We start from the raw sequence: 14,380 nt of genomic DNA, 5'->3' as shown, positions 1-14,380 counted from the left end.
TTTAATTTGTGTTTCTTTGTAGCTAGCATCCAAGGTAGAGACTACTTGCTTGTTATGTTTATTGTAAGTGCTCATAGTGTGCAATGCTTTTTCTCCCCCCCTCCCCCAAACAGGGTAAGAGTAAGTGGTGAATTCTACAGCTTTTCAAAAACACCAAGTAAATCCAGATTTGTGTAGATCATACATTGGAACATGGATAATGGAGACTGGGGATATATAGTAAGTATTCCTATTATTCAATAACATACATTTTTCAGAATATAAAAAAATCCGTACCGTACAAAGTGGTGCTGTTTTCACAGCAGTTAAATTAAATATGTAGGTCTGTGAAATCTTTTAATATTTTTAAATGTAGCTTTGGGATTAAGCAGTGCTTATATAGTGGAGGTGACAGAAATTAAACAATAATTAGCAGAAATGGTTGTTTGGGAAGAGGACAAATTTCATGCAATCATTTTTTTCAGAAAGCCTGATGTAGCAATCCTATTTTCAATTAATCTCTGCCTGCAAGGATGGCTGTTGCCTGGTAAAATCTCATTCCGTAAAGCTTACATTGGAGCATTTCCCAGTATTCTTCTTAGATGTTCTAGTTAATTCAAGTGAATATCTTTAGTTTCACAGCAGAGATACTGTATTCAAAAAAAATCTGTGTACTTTGGATTCTGCCCCATGTTCTTTCTGCATGACTTTTTTTCAGGGAAGCAAACTACTTTCCAATTGTGTTTTAAGTAATCGTTGCTACTTCAACTATTTCCTCCAATAAACAAGGAAATGTTGTAAGATGTTTACCTTTTCTAGAGCCTCTATGTCAGGGGTGTCAAACTCAATTTCATTGAGGGCCACATCAGCATTGCGGTTGCCCTCAGGGGGCCGGGTGGGTATGGCCAGGGTGGGCGTGGCCTACTGGGTGGGCGTGGCTAGAGTGCGTATGGCCTACTGGATGGGCATGGCCCATCAGCTCTACATCGTTCACATCAAGGGTGCCTATGGGGGCCTGGGCAAGAGTGGGACAGATCTGAGGGTCTCTGGCAGGAGGAGGGTCTCTGGGCCAGGGCCAAGGCAGTGGGGGCCGTTCCCTCACTGTTTCCAGGATGGCTTTGCGGGCCACATGAAACCATTTCGCGGGCCGCATCCGGCCCCCGGGCCTTGTGTTTGACATGTCTGCTCTATGTCATATTTAAAAGAGCCTTACATGCCAGAAACAATTTACACCTTCTCTGATGCACATTGTTTTTCAGTGGTACAATTTTTCTAATAAATTATTTCAGTGGGGGTTTTTTGTGTGTTATTTGACTCTTCTGAAAACTCCATTCAAATCTGATACATTGGTCCTCCCACATTGCATTCTTTAAAATATATTATTTGATTGGGTTGTTGTCAATTATAAGCTATCCTAGAACAAGGCCTGTAGGGGAAGTTAAAGGCTACAGGGATGGCACTTTAAATTGTGATCTATTGGATTTGCTTAGCCTTTTCGATAACTGAAAGAAAAAGGTCAATTAGAAGGTTAAACCTCTTTCCCATTCCAGAGTGCAGGGGATGGAATAAGGGGTTAAAATTACAGAAAGGCAATTTCCAGGTAAACATTAGAAAAATACTTCCTAACAATAACATTAGTTCAGTCTGATAAGAGCTTTTGTTCTGGATATGTTAATCAGAGCCTAGACAATTAATTGTTGGAAAGGCCTTAATTTGGATGTCTGCATAGAGCAGTGGATTGCACTCAGTAATCAATTCCTAATAACTACAGGATTCTATGTTACTTGACACTCTGTTTTCATGGTGTGAATTGAAGCTGTGCAACACTTACTGTAAAAAATTAGATGTGTTCTTTTAAATTGACCTCCAAAATTAATAAGAAAGGTATATAGAGAAAAGCATAGAAATAACACCTAGCGATGTATGTACAGGTAATTCGACCAGTCACTTAACAACCGTTCAAAGTTATGCAGATCCTGAAATACCTACTTACGACCAGGATTCGAGGTTCCAACAGTGAGGGCCCCCCACCCCTTGCAGTCATGTTACTGCATTTTGGGCAGTTGGCCCTCATTTATAGCATGACCACAATTTACATTTTTTTTTGCCAGAAACCGTTTCCTTTAAAAAGTCCCATAGCAAACAGTGGGTTTGCTTATCAACCACAGTGTTTAACAACTGCCGCAAAAAAAAATCATAAAATTGTGTGCAGTCACATGAGGACTTGCTTAACAACCATCACGACATGCACTTGTGTTTGCAGGGACAATTACAGTTGCAAGTTGAGGACTACCTGTAAATGAAACAAGGGTTTGTGGAAGCTGCCACATAAATTTATTTAAAGCATTCTACAAGATGACTTTATCCAATCAGAAGTGATTGAACTGGTAGCGTGTGCTGCCTAAATAATTTGCGTATTCTGTAAGCTGTTCTTTTAAGTTACACAATTCCTATTTCGTCTTTCTAATAAAAAGGTGAATTCTGGTGGTTTGTTGAATATCTAAAACTGGGTAATATGTGCTCATATGATTGTAAAAGAGTTCTGAAACTTTCTTTTTCCTCCCTAAGATGACTGAGCCAATCACTCTAAATGTGGGTGGACACTTGTATACGACATCGTTTACCACTCTCACGCGATATCCCGATTCAATGTTGGGGGCCATGTTCAGGGGCGATTTCCCGACTGCCAGAGACTCTCAGGGCAATTATTTCATTGACCGAGATGGGCCTCTTTTCCGGTACGTTCTCAACTTTTTACGAACCTCAGAGCTAACTCTACCTTTGGATTTTAAGGAATATGATCTGCTTCGGAAAGAAGCAGATTTTTACCAGATCGAACCCTTAATACAATGTCTGAATGATCCTAAACCTTTGTATTCTGTGGATACTTTTGAAGAGGTAGTAGAGTTGTCTAGTACACGCAAACTATCAAAGTACTCCAATCCTGTGGCGGTGATCATCACACAGCTAACCATCACAACCAAGGTCCACTCATTGCTGGAAGGCATTTCCAACTATTTCACTAAGTGGAATAAGCATATGATGGACACCAGGGACTGCCAAGTTTCTTTCACATTTGGGCCCTGTGACTACCACCAAGAAGTCTCTCTTAGAGTCCACCTGATGGAGTATATAACAAAGCAAGGCTTCACCATCCGAAACACGAGGGTCCACCACATGAGCGAACGAGCCAATGAAAACACAGTTGAGCACAACTGGACTTTCTGCAGGCTGGCGCGGAAGACGGATGATTGATTTTCTGTTCATTCTGTTTTTAATTTTTTTTAAAAAAAATGGCCCAGCATCCTCAGAACAATGTATTAGGGATGGGTCTGGCTTTGTCTAAAACAGTATTGGAGGCTCTCTGTTCTTATTTTGCTATGAATATTTATTACTGGTTTTTAAAAACTGGAGAGTGGACATGTGCTGGACTCTTCTGTCTTTTGTCTCGTGAGAAACGTATGCATGTGGCTGCTCTAATATTTGCGACTTTTTAAAAACAAAGGATAAACAAGGGGGCATTCTTAAAAAAAATGGCAGATGACCACATTGTAACATTTTTGTTTTCTTACGGTCATTTACCACAATATAGAATGATAAAAATCAGCTCCAAAATGTGTTTAATCCATCTCATTATTACAACTTCTGAGAATAAGAGTTAAAAAGTTAAATAAGGAGTTAAAGCTGGAGAAATTCCTTCTGAATTGTCCCCAGAAAAGGCTATGGTGTTTTTGGAGATGAAATACTACCATCATGTAATCTAACCTTGTTTTTCCTAAATCAGTGAGCAAGCAGTATTACAACAATTTAGTTGCCAACAAACCTCCATGGCTTTTATTTTCCAAAATGCAGCATTTTGCAGTTATGGCAACTGTTCCTTTCTATGCATTATAAATCAAGCAACTAAATATTATATCTGCAGCTACGAAAGTACAATTAGAAGTATTTATATTGGATTCTGAATGCAAAACCATCCTGTGGTAGAAATCCTTATTTTTTAATGCCAGGTGCAATATTATTTCCAAATGTAATGCTTTCCAGCAAAACACTAATAAAACACAATCTGGAAATTATATTTGCAAAATGTTTGTTCCTACTTATTTGTTTTATACTCTAGGACATGTAAGAATGGCAAAGGAAAGAACATTTAAAATAGGGAAAGTATTTAAAATTATTGGCTGGGTTTTTCAAAGCATTTTGTAAATGGAAAGTAGGCTGGACAATGCAAATGACATTTTCTTAGAATAGGAACCAATATGCCGTATCTCCCGTTCCGCTCTCTGCCCCATCTGATAATTAAATGAGAAGTTGGCATGCTATGCAAAACCCTACTCTAGCATAGCGTTTATTCCCTAGGGGGCCTTTGGCCCCACGTAAGGCGTTCTTAGAAAATGAAGTGGGTTGGGGTGCAGGGAGCAGAAGTTGGTTGCAGAAGCAACTTCATTATTTTGGCTCTGATAAATTGCATTTTTTGCCTGAGAGCATCTGAAAGCAGCCTTTCCATGGCAATCCTTTGTTGACAATCTCCCCAACATGATCTCAAAATTCCAAGGATCCCTTCAGATACAGAAAGATTATTCTTTCCAGTGTAGAATCTGAATACTTGGTCCATTTGGCTCAAAGCTTGTTAAAATGTCCAGTGGTTTACTTTTGCATAGGAATCCAGAATTATACTTTAGAACTAACCTTCATGAATATTTAAACAACCTGGTGATTTTTTTTTCATACTTTTATCTGTAGCCATAAAGCAGAAACTATGGAAACTGAAATTGTTCTTATCTTCCTGGCCATATAGAGAAGTTGGATGAATAAAGCCATGGTTTTCCTTGAGTTTTCTCATGACTCATACATGTAATGTTAAACCATAGTTTAGTATGTGCAGATGTAGCCAGTAAGCCTGTATGCATGTACTTTTCATATGGATTTGATTTCATAGCCATGTTGTTTGCATTCTGGAACAGAAAAATGCTACTGCTGACCTGCATCCTTAGGGGATTAATCCATGTAGCTATTAGTCCCAGCCTTTCTTATATATGTCCAAAACTTACTAATTGGCCTAAATGTTCCTGGCTTGAATACATAATTTTGACTCCTGGAACAATATTTTGACAACTCCATAGAGCAGTACAGAAATTGCTTCAAAATTCATTTAAGAGTATGCAATTAAGAGACGCAGGCTCCAGTTTAAGTGTTTCCTAAGCATGCTGATTTCAGGCTATTTAAACTGATGCACCAGATCATGGCAGATTGCCATGAAAAGATTTGTTTAATTCATTTTACAGAGCTTATAGGCTACTCTGATCACAGACCATTGGGTGGTGGCTGGAGACTCATAAATCTACCAAATTTGGAGTAACCTGGGACAATCTTGAGAGGCATATAGGAAGAGTGCATAAGGGAAGCAGCCATGCTGAAAAGCAAACCTCAAATTCTCTGAATGTCAGCAATTACTACTATTTCATTTCGGTAAGTTAGAAGGGCCTGGTTGTGACACTGAAACTGCTCAGGCTACATCCACTTAGTTCATTTCCCATTCCCAAATGGCAAAGGACACTTTATTGGCAGTGGGATTAGAGAGAAAGAGGATGGAGACCTACCACAATTTATTATTTCAGGCTACATCCTTAATGTTTTGAAACAGGAAATTGTAAAGCATCAGGCGTCCTGATACAACCTAACCATGCTATGTCCCAAATGCCAGCATTGCATAAGGAATAAAGCAAGAGGTATAAGGTAAAGGTAAAGGTTCCCTCGCACATGCGTGCTAGTCGTTTCCAACTCTAGGGGCCGGTGCTCATCTCCATTTCAAAGCCGAAGAGCCAGCGCTTGTCCGAGGGTGTCTCCGTAGTCATGTGGCTGGCATGATTAGTCACCAAAGGCGCACGGAACGCTGTTACCTTCTCACCGTAGTGGTCCCTGTTTTTCTGCTTGCATTTTTACGTGCTTTCAAACTGCTAGGTTGGCAGAAGCTGGGATGAGTAACAGGCGCTCACTCTGCTACGTGGCACTTGGGATTTGACCTGCCAAACTGCCAATCTTCTGATCGACAAGTTCAGCATCCTAACCCACTGAGCCACCGTGTCCCTTAAAAGCAAGAGGTATACTTGGTTGAAAAAAAACATGTTTCTCCTGAAAGAGGTGGCATCCATTCCAACACGATCCTTAATGATAAAACAATGCAAAACAAGATGGATACCTCATGCATAATGTAATTGAATGTTGCAGTGTGTTTTATATGGGGCTGTCCTTGAAAAGCATCCAGAATCTGTCAGTTGGCTCAAAATGCAGTGGCCTGCATGGTTTTGTGCGAGTCCAGATTTGCATTTGTGTCATCTCTTTTGCGGGAGCTGCACTGGTTGCTGATTTGCTTCCTGGTGTAATTCAAGGTGCTGGTTATCACCTTTAAAGCCCTACATGGTTTGGAGAAGGTTAATTGAGAGACTGCCCCTCCCCAGTTATATATACCTGGCCCAACACAACAGAAAGGCAGGGCACGTTGCAAGTCCGAACTATCAAGAAAGTACATCCAATGGAACCTAGGAATAGGGCCTTCTTTGTGGTGGCTCCCTCCCTTTGGAGCCTTATTCCCCCAGAGATAAGATTCACTTCCACCTTGTTGCTATTCTGCGAGGCCTTGAAGAAACAGTTTTGTCAGTGGGCTTGGGCGTCCCACGCAGAGCTGATCAAGTGACTTATCTGATTCTCTTGTCATTGCAACAGGGTATGTGTGGGGGTGAAATTGTGGGTTTTAACCACCTGGCATCACTGTATATTGAATTGGGCAGCTATACATGTAGTCGTCACAAACACACTTTGAAGTTATAATGGCACTGAAAAAAGTGACTTATGACCAGTACTCGCACTTATGACTGTCACAGTATCGCCACAGATATGTGATCAAAATTTGGGTACTCTGCAGCTGGAATATATTTCTGACAGCTGCACCGTCCTAAAGTCATGGGATCACCATTTGTAGCTGGCTTCTGACAAGCAGAGTGCAGGGGGGTGGAATCCAGATTAGCTTAATGATTGCATGATTCACTTAGCAACTGCAGTGATTCAGTTGTCAACTGTGGCAAAAAAAGTTCATAAAATCAGGTATGACTCACTTAACCAGAAATTCTGGTCCCAATTGCCATAATTTGAGGACTACATCTTAAATTAGTTTAAATATATACTGTACATGTATACATGCAGTGGGATGCCCCAAGGCTCTGTTCTGGGCCCAGTGCTCTTCAACATCCTCATCAATGATTTGGATCAGGGGATAGATGGGGAACTCATCAAATTTGCAGGTGACACCAAGCTGGCAAGAATAGCCAACACTCCAGAAGACAGGCTTGAGACACAGGAGGATCTGGACAGACTCGAACACTGGGCGCTATCTAACAAAATGAAATTCAATGGCGAAAAAAGTAAGGTTCTACATTTAGACAAGAAAAACCAAATGTACAGGTATAGTATAGGGGGTACCTTGCTCAATAGTAGTAACTGTGAGAGGGATCTCAGTGTCGTACTGGACAATCACTTAATTATGAGCCAGCAGTGTGCTGCAGCTGCCAAAAAAAACCAACACAGTGCTAGGCTGCATTAACAGGGATAGAATCAAGATCACGTGAAGTATTAATACCACTTTATAACACCTTGGTAAAGTCACACTTGGAATACTGCATCCAGTTTTGGTCACCAGGATGTAAAAAAGATGTTGAGACTCTAGAAGGAGTACAGAGAAGAGCAACAAAGATGGTTAGGGGACTGGAGGCTAAAACATATAAGGAACGGTTGCTGGAATTGGGTATGTCTAGTTAAATGAAGAGAAGGACGAGGGGTGACACAATAGCAGTGTTCCAATATCTCAGGGATTGCCACAAAGAAGAGGGAGTCAAACTATTCTCCAAAGCACCTGAAAGCAGAAGCAATGGATAGAAACTAATCAAGGACAGAAGCAACCTAGAACTAAGGAGAAATTTCCTGACAGAACAATTAATCAGTGGAACAACCTGCCTCCAGAAGTTGTGAATGTTCCAACACTGGAAGTTTTTAAGAAGAAATTAGACAACCATTTGTCTGCAATGGTATAGATAGAGTTTCCTGCCTGAGCAGGGGGTTGGACTAGATGACCTCCAAGGTCCATTCAAAATAGTAGTAGTAGTAGTAGTAGTAGTAATAATAATAATAATAATAATAATAATAATAATAATAATAATAATAATAATAATAATAATAATAATAATAATAATAATATAATCAATTATATAACAGAGATCATACATTTCTGGGACAGGATCTATTGCAGGGTTAGGAAAGCAAACAAAAGTTTAAATATTAATCCAATGCAAACCTTTAGCACTTACTATATTAAATTAAATTAAAATTAAAATATTAAATTGGTCCCTGAATTACATTCTGGTGTATATGCATATGCATATGTAGTTTAATTGCATCACAAAATAATCTATCATTTTTAAATAAGATAAAATCTATAACAAATCTGGGCAAATAGTAATATTTTATAGCTAAGCCACCCCTTATTTTAGAATTTGCAACATGGTACACAAAAAAATGCAATTTTAATAAGATTTTCATAAGCCCTGAAATGTGCAATGAAAAACAATGGTTTGGTTTTTGCTGTTGCTGACATTGCAGGAAATTATACCTCTACTTCTGGCAAAAAGAACCTTTGTGTGGATAATTATTATTTTTGCTGTTTCTTTTCTTTTGTTGGGGTGGGAAGATTACCTCTAAAAAGGAATAGCAATAGAAACTTTGAAATAAATGTTAAATGTTGTAGAGGAGAGTAAATCTGATAAAGGAAATGGCTGGAACAAGCTAATTTTTATTGTCTGTAAATCAGACATTCATCATTCATCTGTGCCCAGCCCAGATCATAATTTATTAATTAAAACCTTTTATAATAAAATGTGATCTTTATTATTCATAGCGTTTAATTGAGATTCTGAAATATCACCTCTTTTAACTTTAAAATTTCAATCCCTCATGACTACAGTAGTTAAATATTTTAAAAAATGAGTTTTGTGATACACTTGATTACCAAATTTTAATATATTATTAATTTCTATGTCTATATTTTCTGTAATTCAAGGCAGCATATCTAATGCTTCTGATCCCTGTTTGCTGCATAGCAACAACCTGCAAAGTGGACTTACCTTGGAGAGAAAGTGGACCAAAGTCACCTTAACTGGCTTTGGTGCCTAAGGGGGAATAGAAGAAACAGTCTTTTGACTGGTCTGGTTTCTAGGCCCACACCTTCACCGTTGTAACAAACTTATCTTCCCTTGAGTTCATGGAGAAACAATTTTAACAGCTTTATGAGGTGAATTAGGCTGCCTTTCTAACTTTTAGTAGCACCCAACCAAGGCCCATGGTTGTGACACCTGATCTGCCCAAATCCATCCTTTGCACTTGGTTGCCAGCCAATTGATTAATTGCTAGCCTTCAGGGGAACAAACCTAGGGCTGCTTCTGTGAGTATATATTTTGTAATACCCATAAGATTTTAAAAAATAGAATCTTTTCACTCCTAATTTAAAATACATGCCCGATGAGCAAATTCTTTACATGGTGGAATTTTATCCATAAGAAGAGACTGTTTTATATTCAGAATATTCCAAGCTTGAAATGGGTTATTCTGATGTTATTGGAAATGTTCTGGATGTTCCAAAATGTTTAGTGCTTGATTTAGAACTTGTAACTTCTCCAGAAAAATCAAAACAATATTGGAAACTTTCCAGAAAGGTCTGAACAATTGCTTCCAACTGGAAACAGGGCATGTTGAACAGTTTTTTAAACATAGTGGCTGTCAGTCATTTTATTCTTAATTAAGCCACATAACAAATATAATTAATTGTATATTGATTGTGTTCTTTTGTCCTTCAAAAGCTCCTCCATAAATGGGATTGTAGGGCAATGACTTAGAGACAAATATAATGTAACTACAAAACAGAAGTAGACAAATCCTATATCTCAGTTTAAATTTACTTAGCTCATCACACAGAGGATCATAAGCGTCTTTATAACACCTCTGGCTGTACTTAATTCCTTGTTTTATTCAATTCTCATCTATGTTTCAGGGTTTCCTCTGCAAGATAGCATTATTATATTTCATCATACTCCTCTTAACCTCAGTGTGATTTTTTCCACTTTATTTGTAGAAGATGGAGAAATAGCAAATGTCCAAAACACAGTTAAAATGAGACCCAGTCTGAATGCAGATCTGAATCCAGTGTTAACAGTCGCAAGATAAAATAGCAATCATTTGTAATATGCGTAGTAAGAAAAAGAATCACCAAGTTTCAAGATTTTAGAAATGATGTAAGGGAGAGGTAGCTCACTATACATGATGTGTTTGGTTCTGAGAATGCATTTATTAAGTAAAACAAAATCAGATTTAATGTCAGCATGTACTCAAACAGTAACTGGCCCCCAGCAACGTTATCTCAGGGTCATTTTGTGACATTGATTTAGTCTGTAACTCTAGTAAGCCTCCAATAACTTTTTCAAAAATTAAGTAAGCCCTAAAATTTTCATGAGAACCAGTTTAGTGTAATGATTAAGGCACCGGGTTAGAAACTGGAAGACTGTGAGTTCTAGTGCCACTTTAGGTACAAATTCAACTGGGTGACCTTGGACCAATCCATTCTTCTCATCCCTACAACCGCAAGGACTAGTCTAGGCAGTTGTTAGAAATCTGCCCTGACTCAAAAGCAACACCCCCAACCCAACTACATGAACCCTTTCCTATTAGCATCCCATCATTACTGATTTAGGGCATCCTTTCCTAGTTCCAAATAACATGGTATACAACTTCCCTGTGGACAGTTGCCGTCTAGTATATTTGAACGATATCAGGGTGGAGTAGGTTCTGTTGGGGAATATGTATGGCTTTTTCCTGGTTCTGACTTCATGGAGAATGGAAAATGAATACAGGATCACTATTTGGTGGGGAACCATCTTGTGAGCATCCCACCATCACATGCTCTTTGGGAATCAGAGCCTGCTTTTTTGTATAACAAAAGGAGTCTGCCATTCATGGAGATTCCCAGTGATCCAGGTCATGATTGTCCCAAAGGTGCTTTTTCCAAAAGACAACTGGACTTTCTTGTTTCCCCCTCCCCCTTTGAAAACATTTATTTATTTATTTATTTATTTATTTATTTATTTATTTATTTATTTATTTATTTATTTATTATTTTATTAGACTTATATACCGCCCTTCTCCCGTAGGACTCAGGGCGGTTCACAAGGTTTTTAAAAAATTTAGCTTCTTATCCAAGAAGATTCTTCACGTCACTTTATTTCACTTTTAAAGAAGCTCCTTGGATGAGAAGTAAAATGTCTTCAAAGGGGGAAAAAAAACCCAAAAGTCCAGTTGACTTTTGGAAAAAGCACTTATGGGACAATTGAGTCTCCTGTTACCCAGCTTAAAGGCTGTCCACAATTGCATCACATGGGCTTATTAAGGAAAATCGACAGTGTTGCTTGGAAGGCATTTTCGGAAGGAGTTTCTCCATGCCAGACCCCTCTTCATAGCTTGGAAAGAGCATTCTGGAAAAGTGGTTTTAAGTATGTCTTGAAGACCCGATCATCCTGTTGGAAAGCAAAAGGGAAAGGGAAGGGAAAGCATTAGGTATATGACTCTTGGTGGCAAAGACAAGGCAGAACACAATAGCTTGATTTTAATCATTACAGCCTCATAACTAACTGTCCAATTTTATGTTTTCACTGTGTTAAACTAAATGTAGTGAAATCAAAGCTCCTAAGTTCTTAATAAAAAGTAAAGGTTTCCCCTGTCCAGTTGTGTCTGACTCTAGGGAGTGGTACTCATTTCCAATTCACAGTCAAAGAGCCCAACGTTCTCCAAAGATGCTTCTGTGGTTATATCTCCAGCATGAACATAGGCCGAGGTGCAAGGAATGCTGCTACTTTCCCATTGAAGTGGTACTTATTTATCTACTTGCATTTACATGCTTTTGAACTTCTAGGTTGGCAGGAGCTGGGCGCATGTGTCTCAAACTGCCAGCCTTTCAGTCAACAAGCCTAGCATCTTAACTGCTAGGCCACTATAAACCCTCCCCCCCCCCGCCGCCCAAGTTCTTACCCAGAACAAAATAGTGGTCTGCAAATATCAGTCCTTAAGACTAAGAAATCAATGCCATATAGGTCAGGAACTGCTTTCACTGTAACAGTTACAGAATCCTACTGGTCTGAATGTGCTTTCCCCCTCCTTCGCTTTGTCTTTGTGTGAACAGGGGAGGGGGTGTCTGAGATGCTTTTTCAAATTACTTCGTTGGAATGGACTCAGGCCCGCTTATCTGACCATTGCTTTGGTAGCAGTTCTTCCTCTTGTCCTTCAAGGCCATTCCGTATGGCCTCTACAGCAAGGGGGTTAGGGCTTGGGTGAAAGAGTCCCCATCAAACATTTGAAAATGAATAAAAAGGGGAGTGCGTGTGTTGCAAACACAAGTGGTATGATAGATTCTCAGAACTTTAGAATGATTGTTACAAATTGCATCTGATGATCAGAGCTGTCAGGGATAGAGGGCAATCCATTACAGGTAGCCCTTGGCTTAGGACCACAATTGGGGCCACCATTTCTGTTGCTAAGCAAGGCAGTTGTTAAGTGAGTCGCACCTGATTGTATGATCTTTTTTGCCATCATTGTTAAGTGCATCACTGTTGTTAAGTGAATCATGCAATCATGGTTCCTTGTTGGCTTTGCTTGTCAGAAGGTCATATGGTCACAAATGGTGATCACATGACCCCGGGGCACTGCAACCCTTGTAAGTATTGTACAGGACAGTTGCCAAGTGCCCAGGTTCTGATCATATGACTGTGGGGATGCTGCAAGGGGATGCTGCAACAGTTGTAGGTGCGAGGATTGGTTGTAAGTCACTTCAGTGCCACTGTCAACTTTGAGTGGTCACTAAATGAATGGTTGTTAGTTGAGGACTACCTTAGTGTGGCAATATAGTCCTTGCCTACTCTTGCGGAGCTTTCCTACGCCAAATCTCTATCCTTAACTTCTGGCACTGCTAGTTTTTTTTCCCCTTTACTGCTCTTTCTGCAGCTTGCTGGCTGCTACAAGCTATGCTCATTGGGTTATTTGAATCCAAAACTTAGATTACTTCAGTTGTGGGATTCAAATATGTGAACAACCGGTTCTCTATGTAGATGCCGCTTCCAGAAGTCGATTCTGGGCCTGGGCAATAAAAAAAATAGCTACTGATTCTGCCAAAGTGATGCGAACCAGCTGAATCCCACCACTGGATAACTTGTTTGTTTGACTAGGAAACTGAGATTACTTGCTTCCTTTCTTATCATTATAATCATGCCAGTCACTCCATAGTGGAACAGAAGTGCCTAACAGGAATGGAGGCACCAACATTTTATCAATAAGCAGAGAGCATATATTTTTCTGGGCAACTTAAAATCCTACAGACAACCTGACAAAATTCAGACAATGTTGGACAAAATGCCGATGAAGCAGATATACAGATACTTTCTCTTGTTTTCTGATTTACTGTTGATGCTCAGATTATTTGGGAGATGGGAAGGAAGGGCTTAATGAAATGCAAAAGTCTGTCCCATTTAATGTCCCATTGATTTTTTTTGTAATACCTTCAGAGTTAATTAAAATAGGCTATGTTGATGTAGGCCTCCATCCAGCTGAACTGTAATTTGAGCACTAATTTTTGTAATTTTCCTCTCATGGAGGAAGAAAAGCAAGGTAAGAAAACTAGCTCCCCACCTTCTCAGACTTAACCATTTTTCTCTTGGGCTCTTCCATTCAGTACTAACCAGGTCTAAACCTACTAACATTTCACAATCAGTCACATGCTTGAGAAGGGGGTTGGACTAAACATGGTCTCTTCCAACTCTATTATTCTGTATATTTTGTAAAAGTGGTTAGCGACCATGTTTTCTTATTGCAAGTTTAGTGTGCTACGTGAAACCAGCTATTGCCTGTTCCCATGTTTATAAAACCTGTACATAGTTTTGCCTTTTAAAGCATTTTCTTGTCCAACTTATCATGAAAGGACTTCAGAAAAGGAGTACAATGTCCTATTTAGCAACATTGAGATAATCTCCGCATCAGGCTTGAGGCCTAGAAGTAATATACATGTCCATTTCAATCCCATTAGGCCATTAAATCCAGAATTCAAAGTTATTCAGGATGACTGCTTCAATTTTCCATCTCTCTTACTACCAGGTAATCTGTATTCTTGTGATGACAATTTTTTGTTGTTGATATCCTGCCTCTTTTGTTGTTTGCAGAACTGCCTTTTTCTTCATGCTTTTTCTCTCCTCCAAATCAACCCTCATATCCCCCTTTTTTCTCCTTCCAAAGGTGTCACAAATCATTTCAAACTTATCTTTTCTGT

General features: G+C 39.2%; 2 protein-coding genes across 5 annotated transcripts in view; one reads left to right on the top strand and one right to left on the bottom strand.

Annotated features, from left to right (window-relative positions):
* Positions 1-14,380, top strand: part of KCTD6 (potassium channel tetramerization domain containing 6) — a 43,549-nt gene that overhangs the window by 24,537 nt on the left and 4,632 nt on the right. For 2 of the 3 annotated variants that reach the window (XM_081321189.1, XM_081321190.1), the window contains exons 2-3: positions 114-219; positions 2,548-4,031. In XM_081321189.1, coding sequence (XP_081177315.1) covers positions 193-219; positions 2,548-3,234 — 714 coding nt within the window. In that variant the 5' untranslated portion in view covers positions 114-192 and the 3' untranslated portion in view covers positions 3,235-4,031. Of the gene's footprint in view, positions 1-113; positions 220-2,547; positions 4,032-14,140; positions 14,209-14,380 lie in introns of those variants that run through there. The other variant, XR_014025619.1, reaches the window with a different exon arrangement.
* The window catches only part of ACOX2 (acyl-CoA oxidase 2), a 43,990-nt gene continuing 38,238 nt past the window's right edge, over positions 8,629-14,380 (bottom strand). The window contains exon 15 of one of the 2 annotated variants that reach the window (XM_081321187.1): positions 8,629-11,585. In XM_081321187.1, coding sequence (XP_081177313.1) covers positions 11,523-11,585 — 63 coding nt within the window. In that variant the 3' untranslated portion in view covers positions 8,629-11,522. The remainder of the gene's footprint in view (positions 11,586-14,380) is intronic. The other variant, XM_081321188.1, reaches the window with a different exon arrangement.

Source organism: Vipera berus (genome assembly GCF_964194415.1).
Source record: "Vipera berus genome assembly, chromosome: 2".
NCBI classification, from domain to species: domain Eukaryota; kingdom Metazoa; phylum Chordata; class Lepidosauria; order Squamata; family Viperidae; genus Vipera; species Vipera berus.
This window is presented reverse-complemented; position numbering and strand designations above follow the sequence as displayed.